Below are 20446 nucleotides of genomic sequence, written 5' to 3'. Positions count from 1 at the left end.
TCGCGCCGCGACAGACGGTACCGAAACATGCGTAAGATCATGTGTTTCTCGTGGCGCGAGCGCTGTAGCGCGAGGCAACCCGCTCTTCCTCCGGCTTGCTCGCCACTATGCAGCGCGGTGTAAAGCGCGATCCAAAAGGTCGTAAGCGACATCGCCGCCATAGTTTTTATTGTACGCGATTCTCGATCAGCGCCTCCGGCTTATTTCATTATTATTACTTCACGTTGCGTTTTTAGCGGAGCGTAATTTTTGAAGGGTAGGCGTTTTCGTACTGTTTCGATTAGATTAATGATTGTAGTTAAAGATTTCTGTTTAAATATTGGTGATTATTTATTAATTGTGTTTTATTTTGCAATAGTAAACAATTAATTTAACACTAATATTAGGTCTGTCCAGAAAGGGAAGCCGGTAGGAATCGAGTTGTATGGAGCCTTCGCCACTGCAATTTACTTAATTTCCATTCCTACTTAATCAAAAATTGAAAAAAATTGACTCAGTGCATTAACAACTCATACTACCTTCAATTGTGAAACATAGAACAGTTAAATGAATATGAATACCTGCGAACAATGTGCATTTGCAGATATTTAGTTAGAACATAGCTGAATCTCCGGATCTTTGAGATAAACCAATTGAACGGAGATGGATGAAATTCTACTAAATCTATATCTGCTCCTTATCTTCACGCCTTACTACGTTTGCGGGGTGTGCAGAAACTGAATCGATATCTAGTAGATATCTTAGTCGCGATGTTTGAAGTAGATAGGAAATACAGCAAGTATACGTATATACATAGCAATGTAGATGTAGCTAATGATTTTGATTGTATTCTTAATTCTAAGTAGTTTAGTTTACTTAGTAGTAGTTACTAAGAAACGCCGCTACGTGTTTTGATAGAAATTGGATACGCAAATCAGGCGATAAACGAAAAAAATGAAGGAGACCTTTGCCCAGCAGTGGGATAGAAGAGAGTTACAAAAAAATTGCAATTTAGTAAAATATTAGAAGCTTTACTATTCAGAATAGAAACATTTTCTGTCTTTATATAGATTTCAAAGTTGTACAGTTACATTACGATAAATTGTCTCACTAACTTTGAGCAGCTTACCATCCATACACCATTCTCGTTCATCTCACAGTTACGAAACCATAAACATAATGACTACATTATCCTAACACGGGAAATTACATAGAAACTCCCATTCAGGAGCAGCGCCATACAAATTTTGATAGAAAACGCTTTTAGTACCATGTTCCCACCATTGTCCATGTTTCCACACGGCCTGTCCTTTTAGAACCTTGTTTATTATATTAACCATCGCGTTAATTTCTAAGCAAAACCTTCTTCCTATCGTCGCCGTAATTACTGACCTAATGAAACAGGGGAAAAATATGTCAAGGTTTATTAATAAATTCCTGTATTATGTTTAATGGAATCACTACAAGAATGGTGTACTTTTGCGTTAGTTCGATATTTTATCTTTGCCGTTAATCATTAATATTTATCATAATGTGACCATTTAATTGAAAGAAAACAGAAGAGCGATTTTCTACAGTCGTTACTGTATTTAAAATGTACAGCAAAATTTATCAGATTTTAATAACAACATTTTCGATAGCTAGCCTGTGGTCGATAATCGATAGAATTTGAGAATCGCTCCTCGGTATTGCCACCATAAGATACACACATCGTACCTATTCGGTATTAAGTTGGGTTATTCAGGATTGATAATTTGAAATGCAGGGGTAGAGCTTTCGTATGTTTTAATATTAGCTATCTTCCAAGAGAGATAGTAATAATTAACTAGAATGTTGTTCGGTATTATGCGTCTAACATTGTTCAAGTCATAATATTAGCAGTACCCAGTATCCACGAGCCAATGTTAAGAAGCTTGGGAATTTCAAGTAAAACAAGAACAAATAACACTTAGTTACTTCACCGAACTTCACCTTAATGTTCTACCTAATACAACGATAACAACATTTACTTTATCATAAAATATTCATACTTTTATACGGGATCGGGGAACTAATATATTTAGACTATAAACTGGAGCCTTATTTAAGCTTTCCGCGCTCGGAAAATCCTATACCTTCGCTACTTCGCTACATATTCATGTAAACTTTTCATATAAAAGTCAAGCAAATTTTTCTCTGCGTTATGGGCGAAAAAAAAAGTGGAATTTTTTGACGGTAGCCGTGGAAATTGTAACAAAATACGTAACATTTTATTCCTCAGAGTGGAGAACCTATTAAAAGTTGGAAGGTTAATGGTGTGTTAGAATGGACCAATTATCCTTCACAAATGAAGATACTTTTTTAAAAGCGCCAGTTTCATTTTATAAGGATGAGTGTATTCTAAATTTCTGAGTCATTCAGGTGTGCGTTTAAAAGTTTGCGCTCAAGATTTTTACTTGAATAAAAGGTGGATCTTATTATGAAAATCTGCATGAGTTTGTTAAAATTTTCATATTTAGTATTTAAGTTTAGTGTTTATGTTTCTTTTTAAGGCTCAATCTTGTTTTAAGAGTTTATAGTCGTTTAATACTTTTTTGTATTTTTTAGTTTACCCTGTTTGATATATTTCTCTGCTGGTGAGTGTTTTTTATAGCTTCCATACTTCTTTTTTAAGGATATCCAGTGGAACTCTAGTATCAAGAACAATTTATTTCAAGTCAGACTTTAATACCAGACTGACCATACTAAAAAAACAAAGCAAGAAAATAAACTTTGCTCTAACAAATTGGCAGTCAAAACTGCAAACACAGTACGGACAAGTACTTTGTCGAACCCAGACAACAACTTTATTTTACGAGCACTACGGAAAAATGTTGCCTCAGAATACAGGGTCATAAGTCACAAGATTGACCCATTTAAACCAGCCATCTCTGCGTCAAACGTTGAACAATAAAAAAAGAAAAATAAAACAACAGTCCGGTTTTTATTCAAGATGTTTTATTACTGAAATCAGAATAATTTACATTGTAAAAAATACACATACTCCGATTAGTTACGCTAAGGTTAACACTTTAGCTTAAACTTCTGGGTCTATTTTACAGTTAGACTATAGCTTTCTTTATCAACTATGGGTTGGTTTTTACTAGATTATGAGATCGATTCACACATTATGATGATAAAAGGCAATTAACCTTATTGGTTTAGTTCGTAGTGTCGTTGGAACGAAGATAATTTCGCAATGTACTTAGTTTGCAAATAATTTGGCATGTCCATCTTTCCTTTTTATCAAAAAAAGAATAAATTGTACTGTATATATTTGATTGTTTTATATGTGTGAATAGATCTCGAAAAACTCTCGTCAGTTCAAAATTAAGACTAACTTAGTTCTTTGGCATTCAAAGCAAATACTATAGAGTTTCTAAAAATGCGAACTTCGACTATTTTGGTGAAACAGAAATGCTTTTAAAAACTGCATTTCTATATAAAATGAAGCAAAGCGGATTTTCTCCTCAAACTATTATTCCGATCATGTATTTTATATGAATTTATTAATGTATGAAACACGCAAAATTTGTATATTAAAATCACTTTGTGTCGTCCGCTTCGCTCCATGAATGGCACTATACAACATCTACCAAGCACTGTATTCTTTATTAAGTATTAATTATAATTTCCAAATAAAATTCATAGTCTCACAGAAGGCTTTGTGATTATCTATCATTAACTTACCTAGGTACAGACTTAGTTCTAATACTTATTAGCTGATACAAATAAATAAACTTCTTTTGTCGATATTACGATTAAGGAATTATACACAACCGGTTTAAACTACGCTGTCTTTGAAAATGTATGAGATTGTCTGTATGAAACGTCTAGCGACTTTCAATGTGTATGAAACCAACATTATGAGCGTAAATAAATCCTAGTTATGAAAAATTCCTTAGAAGTCTAAATATTTATATTTATTAAATGTTTTTACACTTATTTGTATGAAAAATAAAAGCTGCATCTTTGGATCCATTTAATACTAAAATAAAAGCTACATATTTATTGGATTACTGTCACAAAGTTAAACACTTAAGTAAACGATATGTATTTCTTTCAACTATTATTATATCCCAAAGTATTGTCAGGGAACTATGAGTAGATTTATTGAAAAAAAATATTGGAAATATAAGTTATGAATAAATTAAAAATAAAGATTAATTATCTCTCCATTTATTTTCAATAGCATAAGACACGACATCATTTTGTACTAGAGCAAAAATCTGAATCAAAAGTTTTATTTTTAGGCTTCAAAGATGTTGGAAAGCGTGGTTCTAAGATGCTGGAAGTAGTTAGTTTGTTGTCAAATTTTAGTTTTACGCAGAAGCATTTTTCAAATGATTGAAATACGAAAAACGTCACGTGACTTCCCTTATTCTAATTCTTAGTCACTCCTAACGATAATTGACCAATAAACAAAATCGAAAAAAGCTTAATTAGGTACAGCGATAATGAACCAAACACTATCTATTTATTTCCAACATTGACAGTCATCTCTTACTATTTTTATTTTATACAACATTTTTTTATTATATTTTTACACGCCACTTTACATCCAAAATAAATCCAAATGCGAAATGATCATGGAATCGAACAAAATATATTTGGACGGACAGACACAGACGCTAAAAATAAACAGTCATAATAAATAGTTACAAAGGTTCAATATTATGTATTATAATCTGGCCACTAATAGAATAATTGTGCCTCTTGCATAATGCCAGCTCCGTATATTGGAGCCAATTAATAATCAAACATTGGCCATAGTGGCCTGAAACTCGTATAAAATAGAACGAAATAATATTTTAAAGGTATCAGTAATTAGCACACATAAAGCTATCACAAATAATAATTAATTTTGAGCTAGTTATTTAGGCGTTAATTGCAAACAATTTAGTTTGATTGCCGTACAGTACAATTGCCTCCAACACACGGAATCGAAATAAAAAGAAATTGAAATTCAAATATCGGAATCACAATTCAAAATAATGAATTACGTGAGGTTGTTTCGCCAGTCTTCGCGCGGCTGCTGCGCTGTGCAGTTGGTTGCGCACCACCGCGAGAGTGCGGTGGGAGGGCACGGCGCACCTCCTGGTCGCTGACGTCGTATTATTCGTCGCGTACGCATTGCTGAGCCAACACAACCACCGTCACTGCGGCATGGACTCCATTCGCCCCATTCTGACACTCGGCAGTCTAACAGTCCTAAAAAGAAAAGAAACTTCAGAAATATCCTCAAAGATTTACCAAGATCTTGTTTAATGGATCCCAGTATTCTTTGTTTTCCATTTGTCCTCCATTAAAACCGTAAACGATTTTTCCTCGTTTAACCTCTAAGAGCCTTTATGACAAGCAGTAATTTCCTAAAAAGATCTAAAAATCCGACAAGTGCTCCACGAGTTTCCGTATTACAAATGATTATGGAGCGCTAAAAGCGACTCAACATCTCTCAGACGTTAAATGATCTGAAAATATAAGTGCCGAAACTACTTGGGTCTTATGAAAAAACATAGGGTACATTAAGGCAGCGAGACCCAGAATTAAGGAAGTTAATGTGCTTGACTAACTAAGAAGGTCACTTTATGAGAATTGTGGGTAAGACCCTCGGAGGTCTATGTGTTCCTTTTATGTTTCTCTCAGCTGCGAACCCATTGCATAGAAGAAACTGGATTGTATTGTTGCAGTACTTGGTACAGCTAATATCTTCACTCTGAAATTTTACGACGACTCATTTCATCCATTTACGACGGCCATTTCAGTTTCTCGGACAAAATTATCAGACCTTTCGTTTCGTGTTATATCTTTTGCTTTTTTATAATGCGACATTTTGAATACCAATTTTCTTCGTAAGTCACTAAACTGTATTTGTACTACTGTTTATTTTTTTATTGAGTCTTAACCCTCACAGAACAAAAAACTGAATATTGGTTATAATTGTCTAAATAAAGATATTTTTTGTTTGATCAAAGATTATGTGTTCTGATATTACCTTACATAACTCATGTTAACAATACTGTTGAAGATCGAAGAAGGTAGATTTAGACAATTTTGAACACAATATCAAGGCACTCACTAGCTCTTTTCCGCTTCCTCCTCTCGGCCGGATCAGTATTGTCTGCGCGGAGCTTGCGTCGTCGCCGCGCCCGGTACCTGCGGGCCAGGCTTCGAAGAGCCGAACGTTCGCTCGCGGCGGGACCCGAAGTTGGTAGTTCGTTCGCCGAACGTGGCTCTTCGGTCGTACTCGAAGTCGTATTTGTCCTAATAGATGAATAGTCTTAGATAATCTTGTAATATGTAATACGGTCAGGTAACCTATATTTTGAAATTTAAAGCAGATAGGTAAACTTGGTCAGTTTTTACCTGATTATACAGGTTTCTGTAATAGTGTGGATTTTGGAAAGTGACCACCTTATACAAGAAATTATAAACAAAGGAGAGAGATCAGAAATAAATGGTCTGTGCTATTTGTAACTTTTCTCACTAAGAGACAATCATAGCAAATAAAAAATGTACACATAAAGCATACAATTTTTATAATTATTAAAATAAAACCATATTAAAAACCTTGTCATTCACGCAAAACAATATTGTCAATGGAAATATTTAAATCAAACAAACGATAATCAATGAGCTGTGGTTGTATCAATCTAAACCAAAAATATCTAACCAATTTTAGAGGTCGAAAATGAATACGCAATATAATTTAGGCTTAAATTGGAATTATTTTTGGTTACGCTCAATGATTTTAGCTAGATAGCTTTAAACAAAAGCTAATTTAATATGCTGTTTGCACCATGCAATAGCTAATGTATTAAAATGTTTACTGCAAACTGCTTTGTGATGTATATGAACATTATTTGAAAATACAGCTATACAAAAGGGAAAGAGACTTCAAAGTTCATTATAAGCAAGACAGAAGTGGAACTCGTGATTGATATTCTTGTGACGTGTTTAAAGGGTAAATCAAGTGTAGTTGATAGCATGAAAGATATCTGATTAATTGCTATATAGCCACTCTGTTGTATGAAAATGAATACTATAATTAGTGAAAAAAGAGAACACTAGCACACATATTCGGTTTGATATTTATCGACCTAGCCGATCGGCAAAACCGAATACGTGTAGATAAATGTCCGGGAAAAATGCCGCTCTAATTCGCCGATTCGGTTTTGTTTTTCAATAATAATAATGTCCTCCTAGCCGATACGGCTACGGCGGTCAGTTTCATTGAAACTGGCCATCTGTGCAGGACTTTGTTTATAGTGTCCAAGTGTGTGCACAATACACAGGTACACTCTCTATTCTAACACTCTCATAGTACGGGACGGATAACCGACACAACCAGTGAGAGGTCAGGCGCAGAACCGACGGCTTTACGTGCTCTCCGAGGCAATCTCTAAGAAATTCTTAACAGAAAATCTCAGAAAAGACTTTTTGGCCCGACCCATGATTCGAACCCGAGACCTTTCGCACGGCAGGCGCGTATACTACCGACCGCGCCACAGAAACGAACGTGCCGACCCGAATATTTGTGTAGCAAGACTAAGTAAGCTAAGTTCGCTATAGACAGACAAGACTATTTTATAAATAACTTGGTCTATGATTTTAAGTTTTATACAGCATTATAATAATACTTACAAAGAATAATAAGAATACGCGCCATCAGGCGTGGTCATTGACCCCTCGGAGTATATCCTGGGTGCTTGTTCCGCTCGCTCCACTTCTTCTGCGATAGACAGCGCTCTGTTCCCGTCTAGAACGTCGATGTTGTTGTGGTTCATCTTGTCCAGTTGAAGAACGTCGTATCTCCTGTCATCACTGCTTCGGTGGAATACTTCCGACAGCTCGTATTCTCGTAACTGTTGGAAAGAGGAACTTATTGTTTTGCATTCTGATAACTTACTTTGCCGACTAGTTGTTACTCTCCATTATCTAACGGTATTGGTCATTTCATTCCGTGGTGCATTGAAATGCCAGTACATTTCACCAGTAAGTCAAGTGCAATCTTAATAGGTTTGAGTGCATTTTGATTAAATGTCAGTAACTTGTCATTACTGTTACCCCCTATTACTAGAAAATAATGAAAGGTGAAAGTTTCGAAATGCACTTGGATGCTATGGATTATGACGTCAGATGCTTGTGACAGTTTGAGGTTTAGTAAGAAGAGTCTTCTCATTTCTTTGCTGACATTTGAATATTTAAGCTTTGAGTTTATTTAGCAAGGTTGACTGAAAACTACACTACATTTGCGTTATCTTTAAAGTTATGTACGATAGCCAGAATATATATTTTGGGTTATAAATACATTGACATGTAATGATACACTTTCGACCCACAAACAGACTAATCGACCATCTAATGGACTAGCTTTGACAAACGAGAAGTTATTAGCGCTAATGGCTCGCGTGTCATAATATATGTTATTCGTGTTAGAGCTATGGTAAGTAGTGTTTAGTGAACCCTTCACATGAAACCTAATGTTTTGTATAAAGTGTAGTTATTACAGAAATAGTTGATGCTTTAAATACAAAATTCATAGTAAATAAACACTGCTAAAGCCCCAATTAGTTAACGTCTGTAAAATAATGTACTTAATGATTTATTTATTATTAATTATTATTAAGGAATTCAAAATTAATATGAATCACTACGTAAGTTTGTATCTATGGCTTGCACGTACTAGAATATGAGCTATACATGCATACCAAGAGGATCAAGAATATATGTTGATTAGATATTGAACACCTTTTGTCAAGAGTAAAATTGAACTTAACAACAAAATCAAATATAACCAAATATTATAAATTTATTATATAATATTGTTTGAGGGTACTTCTAGCTTAGCATCATAATACTTCTTCCTTGAAAGTGTCTGTACTGTACTTGAAACTGCAATGCCATTATTCTCAAATTTGTCATAGCTTTAGCAAATTGATATGGATATTTAACTTTAGAAATACGATACCTTTATAAATTGAAACGTCGCAATCGGCGGCAGTCTCCTCAGATGTGGATAGAAGAAGGACCCGGCTGGATGTGACGGGTACTTCGAAGTGATGCGATACGCCACGCCTTGGGGCGCTGTGGGCCAGTTCGGCGCTGTGAATGTGAAGCCGTTGTCTGTGCCCGCGTCTAGAGGATCCACCTGAGAAAAATGGTAAAGTTAATGATACTGAAGAAAATATCAGGAAAGCAAGGCATTTCGTTGTTCTAATAACTGTAAATGAGGGGATAATTAAAATTTCTTAAGAGTAACTGTTAACGAAAGGTTTTAACATCAATGACGTTGAAATTGATAATTTGCATGTGATAGATCCCGACAATTTCAACCTATATCATCGGACTAAGTAAATTTACATTTAACTTTTTTTTTCAAAATATAATTATATTATTGAATACGAAAATGTAAAGCATGTTAAACATTATAAACAATAGTTCATATCAGCAATTTCAATATCTTACATCATTTTCAAACATTATCTATTTCCCACTAATATAATTAGCGATTTTGATCTCATTGATGACAAACAGAGGAATTGCCTCGATTCTCTACTACTATCGACTACCGACAACCGAACTGTCATCGAGAAATTTTGTATGAAAATCTGATCAGCGCCTCTGATGGGTGTCGTAGGAAACATTTTGGCAGTACATTCTAAATGTCAAAATTTCGATAGCTAGCCGGTTGTCGGTAGTCGATAGTGGTACAGAATCGAGGTACTGTTTGTTTCGTTAAATTCTGTCGCTTCAAAATTCTCTTTCGTTGAACTTACCTCAATAGTGATACTGTCCAGCCAGTTCCCATCAACACAAAGATCGAAGCTGTCGACTCCAATGAACCAATCGGGAGACGGGATCATACGCGCCATCACCGACACCTGCCACAACACATTACATTTCAAATTACACCAACAAAAACAACCTCAATTAGGTCAGGCTTTCTCTCTCTCTGCCGTAAAAAGAAAGAGTGAGACAGGAAATATGCGTCTTTTGTTTTTTTTGGTCAAGTGATAATTTCGATGAGATGGATGTTTGTTTTTGTTTCAGTTGTAATCAAATAATTTTCATTGATTTATGTTTTCCTTTCGTTGAGTTATAGTATTTTTTTATTAAGTATGACGTCATTAACATTTAATGTGACAACGTCATATTTATTTTAATGGTAACTCGAAATATTGCTCTTATCAAGCTTTACAAGGATTGTTATTATTCCGAACTGTAAAATTATCTGTTTCAAAATGTATGTCACTTACAATACCGATTTTATTTTGCCTCAAGTTTTGTTATTCATTCGTGTTTTCATTTCCCTCTTTATTGTATTCGTACTAGGCTATCCTCTGTTGCGGGTAATACAAATAAAAATACTATGCACAAACGCCCATGCTTGGAATAAACATCTGCAGGCTATACAGATTTTTGTCCCAATAAAATGGGAACAGCAACGTTTTACTTCGTTTCCGAGCCCGTATAACTAAACTATTGTAGCAATATGGATTTTCGAGCTTTTTGTTTGGTCTCATTGGCTTACCAAGCATACAACGTTTAGAAAGTATGGAGCCCAATGCAGTACCTTGTGGTAGTCTAAATGTAATTGGAAAATTGTTCAATGTCACAACTTTTAGCACGGTTTTTGTAATTAATATCTACATTTACTAATTAAATACAGATGCACGTTAAATAAATTATGAGTCCCGGCTGTCGTTTACAAAGATCTTTTACAGTCGTTACCAGTAGGCAGGAACTTGAAAGTCTGGCAACCAGTCTTACCGTGGGATATCGTGTTATACACAAAGCAATTTTGTTGTAGAGGTCCAATAGGTAGGTGCCCCATTTAAAATACTGGTATTCAGTAGTATTCGGTGAGAATGGAAGTCGAACCCAACATAGTTAGATGAAAGGCTAGGTTGACGAAGCGTCCTAACATTACTATATTAGAGCCAGTGAAAAGTGAGACTCCAAAGCATCCGGTGAGACTGGATGCCGACTCCAACATAGTTTGAAGAAAGCCTAGTTGATGAAATCCCCTAATACAGTACATATTTCCACGTAATAATATAATTACCATTTCAACAGACTATTCGAAATTCCAACCAGGAACTGCAAAATTCAACAGCAGAGTTTTGCACCCATTTATCTCAGAAATCAATCTGAGATCGCTTTGCAGTCCGTTACAATATCACGTTCAAGAACATCAAAGCTAGCTCTACTGGAGTCATGCTACAAACTAGCGATCGTAACAGTCCACTAGCTCAGAAATGTTTAATGAAGCAATTTGTTCAACGTCTTACAAACAACTATTGCTTTGCAAGATTCGTAATTAGCGCTAGATTATTGTAGCTTTTGTTCACTGATTGTTCTACTTCAGTAAGTGTTTGAAATTGTTGCTTTAGGGAAATTAGCCTTCCGTTTCAACTTTGTTCAGATTTCAAATTTGGTTTAGTTTAAACATAAAATCACGCCTTATTACCCTAGACGAAGACAAGAAAACCTTCAGTCCCATCCATACGTCTTGTTATATATTTTTTATCGGACATAATGTGTCTTCCTGATGGAGTTTTTTTAAAATAATTATGGAACAGTTATCTCAAAAATATTCTTTATAACACTAATATCTGTAGAGTAAAACAAAAAAAAATTGTATTATTTGATTTAAATTCCAGAAAGAAATACTATCTGTTATTATTATGTCACTGAAAATATTTTAATGCCCGGCTATTGATACACAAATGACAATAAACTGATAATGAATGGATAAATAATGAAATAATGAATGGTTGCCTGGAAGAGATTGCCACTGTGCGATAAGGCCGCCAATTGTACTACCATCTTAATTTTATTTTGTTTTTATTTTTATCCATGTCTATTCTTTTTCTTGTATCTTCTTTTTTTTTTTTTTTTTTTTATTTATACAAGTACAATAAAGAGTATTTCATTCATTCATTCATTCAATAAACAAACAACTCAAATATACCATTACAGATGAAGCAACGAAACGAATAAAGATATTTCACAGATAATATCGTCATTTACTGAACTTCCTCATAATATTCAGAATTCTTTCAACGTCCATAAACACGAAGAAGGAAAACACAATGTAAACAGATTCGATGAAATATCTGGGTCAATATTTACAGAAATAATGGTCCCATAAAAATTAAAAGGAGGTAATTAAGTTGTAACAGAGTTACCTTTTTAAAGAGCAGCGTAATTTTAATTAATGGGAGTTCTTAATGCGTGAGACTTTAGTTGCTGTTGAAATTGCGAGCTTTTTTGGAGTGAGCGTTTGGGTAAGTGGGTGTTGTTTTATTTTGATTGCTATTTTGGAATTGTTTTTGTGTTTATCTAGTGCAGTGAGTAAAAAGTATTATTATAGAGATTTCTATAGCCTTTAAAAAAACATTGAACGTAAATAAAACGTTTTCTTTCACAAGGAGAGAGATACACTTACTGAAATATATTTCTAACTTTTACAAAAATGAACAAAACTACCTTTTACTTTCAGATAAAAGTTTGAACATATGTACATCCAGAGAATTTAAGTCATTATTGTTCTTCATCACTGCATTTTCTAACAAATACAGCAACTGACTCTTTAAGCTACGTGTTGACAACTTTCAACAAAACGTGAAAATAAGCCAGTGTATTTACAAAGGATCTACATGTTCAAACTTTTCAGCAGTAAAATGTTCTCATTAGTTGACATTTTAAGCTCATTGTCTAGCTGTTTACAATAAACACACGTACTGAAAAAGTGGACTTAAAATTTTTGAGTTCTGTACGGCAAGTTTAATCAATTAAAATTACAAAGTTTAGTATTATATTTAACGCTGAATACAATTTTTATAATATTACTGAAATAAAAAAGCATATGTAATAATATGTATGTTCAAAGAATTATTTTGTTAAGTAATTTCCAGTGCAATCTTTGATACTATTGGACTACCGATAGCAAGTAAAGTATTTTCGGTATACTAAACCTTCAAACATGATCACATTTACAGCTCAAATAAAATAAGGTCTACCAAGTTTTATTTAATATAAAATTAGACCATAACTATGCCCAAACGTTTACCATTTCAATATAAAAGCCATACTTCCTCCAAGAATTTCAAACTTGAACGCCACTTTTATTAGTTTTAAAACTACTGAACTGACCACAAAAGTGCACTAACAACTATATTACCTACGTGCCGGTCTAAACGCAACACGAACTTTCCAACTAAGAGTATAAAACTCACACTAAATACTCTCCACTCGAGTCGAGTAGCGTGATGTGAACGAGGCACGAGTGACGTAATCATCTCACGTAGAACGCGACGCAATTCATTTCCTTAATTATTTAACTTAATTCATGTGAAAAGTACTACCTTTTACATTTAAAGCCGTGTTTTTATGGACGTAACGATGCGTTTTCATTTGAGATTTTGTAGAGACCTTTATTTTAGTTAGAAATGAGTTTGTTTGGTGCTCTAATTGTTTGAAAACATTTGATGAGATTTCATTAGGTCATTTGTTGCTAGACTAGAGAAAGGTCTGGTGTGATTTTAAACGTTATTTTAGAGCGATTTGGGTCGACTAAAAGCGTCTGCCTTTTGTATGAGTAAAAATTTTCTAAACAGTTTTCCATACCAAAACTATTGTCGCAATTGGTCTCAGCCTTAAAGTAATTAAATATTTACCTACAAGTACAGATTTAAAATAAATCCGTAATAAGAAGGAACACAGAGGTAGCAAAATTAAATTATTAACCAATACAATTATTTAATTCCTGGCTTAATTACCCGGCACGTTATAATTATCGATGCCCATAATTTAATATCAAGATAATATTTCTTTATGGGCCCAACTTCCGATATAAACAGTAATCTCATTAACAAACAAAATTGATTAATCGATTACAGATTCATGACTCGATTATTTCGTACAGTTATCGATTAACGAAGAAACAAAATTAGGGTTCGCAATAAAACGTATTCGGTTCACGATTCGATAAAACTCTTTATTACTCGCTTACTCGGTTTGAATACTCGGTTCTTTTATTTGTTCGTATTCGTAATTGGTGTTTGTTCTGTAGGCATTAATTAGTGATGAAATACGATATTTTTGGGCATTGTTTGTTCGGCTACGAGTAAAATTCCGTACAATTTCGATAGCATAACGGTTTGTTGTGCAGTTTCGACTTTTTAAGTTGTAAAAGAGGGTAATACTGAGCTGTATTGAGTTGATTTTTTGTTAAAGAGTTTGACTAATTGATGTTGTTTTCTTCTTTCCTTTACAGCCTTGTTTTGGTGGATAATTGGTGGTGTTTCATTCAAAAGAGTGAGTAATGAAATACTCTTTATATTTTTTGATACAGTTGGATAGGATAGGAAGATGTACATTTCACAGACATAAGGTTTTATTAGCTAGAGGATATGGAATGTATTTGATTTAGCATAGACATTTCAATTCTTGCTTTCATAATATTCTATGTCATCTCGAAGATTTCTAATCCAGCTGTATTGTTTCTCTGAAGTCATTTTTGATCAAAGTTTTAGGCTTTCTTTAAAAACTACGTAAGAATGTTTGAGGTAAAATATTTTTTTCCTTGAAAGCCTTCTAGATTCAAGGGCGGAGGCGACAGTGTATCATCCTTCACGGAGTCTTGGTCTAATTTTGATTAACGATGAGGTACAGACAGCACAAGAGTGTGCTGAGAATAAAATACTAAAATTCCAGTAGGTATACCTGAGCATATGTATATTAAATGTCTTCGTGTGAATAAGTAAATAATTTTGCATTAAATATGACACGCAAGTAAATTTTTGTCACAGTTAATAAATAAATGATGGGCTTTTTTGTTGTGTTTATTGTAATAACTAACTTAATGCATTAAAATGCATCTATTCCATTACATGATGGTAAAAATCCGCTTTGCATATTATGCATATTATTATACATAAGCCTCGCTAAATTGAAAAATATTAAAGGTTAATTATAAATTCACAACATCGACAAAATACTATCAATATTATAAAAAAAATACAGAAATCATCTCCTAATCGCTTGTTTATGAGTACAATAGTAACAATTTATCTTCGAGTGACTTTCGATGTTAACCCTACATAGAGATACATAGTCTTTTATCCAACGTGTTAGCTCCTAGAAGTTTCAGGTTCAGGCTGATTTTGATAAATATTTGCCCAAGATATTGTCTGACCTCTGAGCCCAATTAGTGGATCTCTTAGAAATCTAAACCTAAGTTCGAAGTCTGGATTTCTTTGAAGTTGACGATCAAATAGCATTGTGAGAGGTGACAAAGATTTTATTGAAGTCTAGGTCAAGTGAATCTGACACGCTTTATTACTTTAGGTTAGTAATAATTCAGACTTTGGTTTTAAAAGTTTTGATTTAAAAAAGTATGAGATTCAAGTTAAATAATTTTATTGTTCGTTTTTATCTACTTTATTCTTGCATGCTGCACACTTCATACCTTATGATGTTTTATTGTAGCACAGTTTTCATACAAATAGATTTATGTACTTACTTACTATTTAATTCAAAATCTAATTTAAGTCTGGTATTGCCAAGATGAAAATCATCAAATGAGCAAAAACCAAACTCTATCGTAAAGCCGCGACTATAAACTCCGCACTTACATAAGTGACGTTAAAGAGACACATAAGTAAGAGCAAAGTATTATGCAAAAGAACACACAAGTACTTAAAATTGCAAATCATATGCTCACTTTAATTCAGCCGGTGTAACAACTTTGAAGCCGTAAGTCATACGTTCAGACAGTCTCTTAGGAAATAAGACTTATTTAGGACTAAGTTTAGACACTTACGGTGAAGTTTCGGTGGGAATATGCAGGGTGATTTTAGAGTTACGTTTCTGATTTACAAATTGGAGTAGTAGCTTCTGATGGTGGATTTTTACTTTGTTGAAATAATTTTTGTATATTTTACTTGTGATATATATCTAGATATTATTTTATAGGTACTACCATTGTTAAATTTAATCCAGATTATTTTTTGTTACTATCTGCTAACGTCAAACGGCTAGCAATCGACTAATTTTGTCTGGAAGCCCTAAAGGAAATCTTTAGTTCGCCCTAGAAAGTGCCATAGATTAAAATGTTAAACTCTCGATACACGATAGTACCAGCTACTGAAAAATACACGCCAGTATTTTTTTTGCTATGTCAAAATTTGGCTTAATCTAAGTAATAAAATAATTTGATTTGATGACACCAAAATCACTTTGATAGCAGAGATTGATATCAATATACATCATCTCAAAGACCTTCACCAATACCAACATTATATTTACTTACTTTATTATGCTTTAAGTCCACATTAAACAGCAATTTCATCCGCGAGCATATTTGTGGCTCATAAAAAAGTAATAATTACCAAATATTTAATTCACATCAAATAAATAACTTGATACACAAATACAATGCCATTCGTACAATGGCAGTCGTTACGCCACAATGTACCACAGTATCTATCGAGATCCTACCGGCCGCGCACGATTTTAATTACAAAATTATTGAGGTTTCATCGTTATTGCAGCCGAATGCGTTGAAATGCAGCCAATGACTGTTAAGCCCCGATTTGTGTTCTGATTTTTATGACAATTCGCTTGGCAATTTATTTTATTTATATGCTAGTTTTAAAACACTGTATATTAATAGGAGAAGGTTCATTCAAGCTATTGCTGTTTACACCAAGATAGTAATTTGAACTTAGTCTCTATGCTAAGAATAAGTTTGTTATGTACACACACCATACATGGTACAACATTGGCATCATATTATGGTATTTTACTAATAACAATATCGCTAAATTATTGACATTGTTGGTATAGATAAAATAAATTCATACTCACCCTCGAATGATTGCCATCGACAAAGAACTCCGCTTCAGTCCTCCCCGCGCCCTGCCCAACCGGTGGTCCACCGAACACATCAAGCGTGCCGGGAGCCGAGCCGAGCGCGTCCGAGCGACCAGACTCGGCGAACTGCCGAACTGGCGCTGATACTCTTCGGCCTAGGCGGAAGAGGACGTAGGAGCGGTCGTGGGACACACCTGGGAAAATGAAAAATTGGTAAGTAAGTTTTATAGTTTCGCGTTACAACCTGAGATAAACGTTAAATTAAATTAAGGATAAGTTAATCACCAAGCAACTCTGACGCTTGCTATTTTTTTCTTTTTGGTGCTTGGTCTCTTAAAGGAGGATTTTTAGACAGGCAATAAAAATACTAACTAGACCCGAAATCACTTTTAGTGAAACATACAAAATGATGGCGACATAATATGGCGGCGTGGAGAGATCAAGACCAGACCAAGGTGGCGTGATCACTATCTACACTACTGAAGTCAAACCTAACGTCAAAATGACAAGAAAATCAAGGTATGTAATATTTGAACCCGGTTTAATTTTAGATAGTAATTATGGTTCCAACAACCTGAGGTAAACGCATTTCGTGGCACGTTTAAGATCGTATTTTTACGCTCTGCTGATAAAAGGCTACACGTGTAAGGTATTTTAATTGCTGAAAACACCCCTGGTTAAAAATAGCCGCGGTTTTAAATTGGGTCCATGTCGAAGAAGCTTGATGAACAACGAGACATAAAAGCGAAAATTATGAAACTGCGATTATTGTACAAAAGCACTACCTTACCCTTAATCAACTTAAAACAACTTTTTATTAGAAAATTGGCTATAAAGCACACTTATCTTTATAAGATACCTATACTATTATATAATGTATAAAATAAAAGCGTCTTAATCACAAGTCAAACCACATCAAACTTCAAAACTGATAAAAATGAAAATTTATTCCCGCAAATATTTACGATAGCCTGTGTTTCACGGTACAGTATACTTAATGAACTTTTATTAAATCTCAGATAAACTGCGAAGGGTACAAAAAAGGGTAACAAATTACTTCACAAACAGTTCTTTGTAAAAATATTACCGGGAGTTCTGAAATGCTTCCATCTTCGCCGCCAGCTCCCCACTTTTTGCGAACGAATAATTTATTTTAATTTACGTATTTAATCTTTTAATTTTGGACGGAGGCGATAACTTGAAGTGTAACGGTTTGGAGTGTTATAATTAATATTAAATGTGGTTATGATAAATTTGAAGTGATAAGGTGAAAAATGTTGACTGTGTAATAATTTTTAACATTTTTGTAGAAGCTGCTGCAAACCAGTGTTAATAATGGATTGGTTTTTATACCCCCACTGCATGTAGCAGTTGTAACCAAACAAAAAACAGAAGTATTTTATATTATAGTTGTAACTAATGACAGTTGAAACCTTACTCCTACATCACTGAATTGTCGGTAAGAACCACGAGTTATACGATGCATTTTACTGTTGAATTATAGTCCGAATAGTGAACCCATAACAAAGTACTATACTATGCGTAATCAATGACAACCTGTTTGTTGAATAAATCATTGCAAAATTGAATCATAATTTAAAAATAAAATAAAGCAACACAGCTCGTTCAGGAATTAAAGACAGCCAATTATATAAACGAAGCAAAAAATAAAACAATGAAAAACAACCTTGTCCCATTTTTAAAGGAGATTTTATAATAAACATGGACTCAGATTTTCATGAATTATTGGAAAAGTACCTTAAGGTGGGTACTGACTGGTGCTGCAATGCGTAATGTAACATGATGCATGGCGAGCGTACACGCAGTCTGCAGTGCGATTCCCTATCACTATCGATTATTATCTACAACCGGCTAGCTATTGAGAAATTTTATATGAAGAATTGATTATCGCGTCTAGCCGGCGTCGAAGAACCTATTTTTGCAGCGCGTTTAAAATGTCAAACTCTCGATACTTGATAGTACCGGCTGTGGAGGATCGCGCTCATGCGGTAAAACAAGGCGCTTCTAGGGAGCGAAAGAAAGTTTGACGAGGATTTTAGCACATGGCGTAACGTTTCATGTTCGCAGCTAATGATACATTATGCCTTAAAACACCGGCTAATACCCACTTTAAAATGTCAAACTCTCGATACTCGTTGGTACTGACTGTAGAGGATCGCGCTCATGTGCAGGAAAACAAGGCGGTTCTAGCGAGTGAAAGATAGTACGCTCACTTTAGCACATGGCGTAACGTTTCATGTTCGCAGCTAATGATACATTATCCCTTATAACACCGGTCAATACCCACGTTAATATTAAAGGGGCATAACAACCACCTACACTTAACCCAGATAAGTATAAAAACATATTACTTTAAATACTTGGCAATAAAATAAAATAAATTGTCGAGGTATTACATTTGTATTGGAGTGAGAAATCAATTTGTTGAGAAGTATCTACATTTCACTTTGGGCTGTATTATTATTCCTAAGTGTACGTTCAATATGAAGCGAGGGAGTATGTGGGTAGAATAATCTTGGAGTACCTATTTGTTTTTAATGTTTATTAAATAAGAACCCTGTAAAAGAATAACATACAAAATGTTAAGTGATGACAATTCATCCACAGAGATGATACCGAAAATAGGATAGAGTTCATCTTTCATCATACATAGTAATATTTCTGATTATACCTTAAAAATAATAATAAAAATGTTCATGAATAATAAAGACTAGACTAGTTGACCCATTGTTTGACCAGAAATAAAGCATGGTACTTAAAAATTTCAGCGTACAACTTACAACACATTTCATAATATGCCATAACATATTGTAATAGATATGAAAATGCTTCAATATTCAAGAATCTATCATTAAACCGAACTGTATAATATGTTACTGTATAGCTAAATAGAGTAGTACGACTTATAACATTTTCTATTTAAAGACCACGAGGTATTTGGAATTTCCACACACATTTTGGCAATGCACATTCTCCAGTCAATGACACTTGTAGACATTTCAAGGCCTACCTATTTACAAACTGATATAATACTACATACGCGTAACACATTATGACTCAACATCATTCGCAATCATAAATTGTCCAAGATCTTCTGCTAATATTTTTATTTTATGATTATAATGTTACGTATTTTAAAGTGAAAATGAAATTATTTTTTATTCTGTCATCGTGTTTTTTGTACAGGTTGACAGTTGTTTGTTTGTTTGAACGCGCTAATCTCAGGAAGTACTGGTCCGATTTGAGAAATTCTTTCAGTGTTAGATAGTCCATTCATCGAGGCAGGTTATAGGCTATATATCATCACGCTACAACAAAAGGAGCAGAGTACCAGTAATTAATGTTACAAAAACCGGGATAAATTTCACCCATTCTCTCTTATTGGACGCAAGCGAAGTTGCGCGGGTCAGCTAGTCATTTGATATCTAATATCTTTGACACTGGCCGACTAAAAAAGTATATAAGTAGTGCTCTACAAGTCATTAAATTATAGTCTATGTAATAATTTAATGGTTAATTAGGCTTCGTTTTATCTTCTGAAAAT

At 34.1% G+C, this 20446-nt stretch overlaps 1 protein-coding gene across 2 annotated transcripts in view; it reads right to left on the bottom strand.

Annotated features, from left to right (window-relative positions):
- Positions 1 to 2935: 2935 nt before the first annotated feature.
- The window catches only part of mspo (M-spondin), a 59810-nt gene continuing 42299 nt past the window's right edge, over positions 2936 to 20446 (bottom strand). For both annotated transcript variants that reach the window (XM_076119187.1, XM_076119186.1), the window contains exons 3-8: positions 16876 to 17075; positions 9777 to 9881; positions 8969 to 9148; positions 7642 to 7862; positions 6077 to 6261; positions 2936 to 5208 (exon numbers count right to left, since the gene is read on the bottom strand). In XM_076119187.1, the coding sequence (XP_075975302.1) occupies positions 4997 to 5208; positions 6077 to 6261; positions 7642 to 7862; positions 8969 to 9148; positions 9777 to 9881; positions 16876 to 17075 (1103 nt within the window). In that variant the 3' untranslated portion in view covers positions 2936 to 4996. The remainder of the gene's footprint in view (positions 5209 to 6076; positions 6262 to 7641; positions 7863 to 8968; positions 9149 to 9776; positions 9882 to 16875; positions 17076 to 20446) is intronic.

Source organism: Anticarsia gemmatalis, chromosome 10 (assembly GCF_050436995.1).
Source record: "Anticarsia gemmatalis isolate Benzon Research Colony breed Stoneville strain chromosome 10, ilAntGemm2 primary, whole genome shotgun sequence".
Taxonomy (NCBI): domain Eukaryota; kingdom Metazoa; phylum Arthropoda; class Insecta; order Lepidoptera; family Erebidae; genus Anticarsia; species Anticarsia gemmatalis.
The sequence above is the reverse complement of the archived record's forward strand: the minus strand, read 5'-3'. Positions and strand labels throughout refer to the sequence as shown.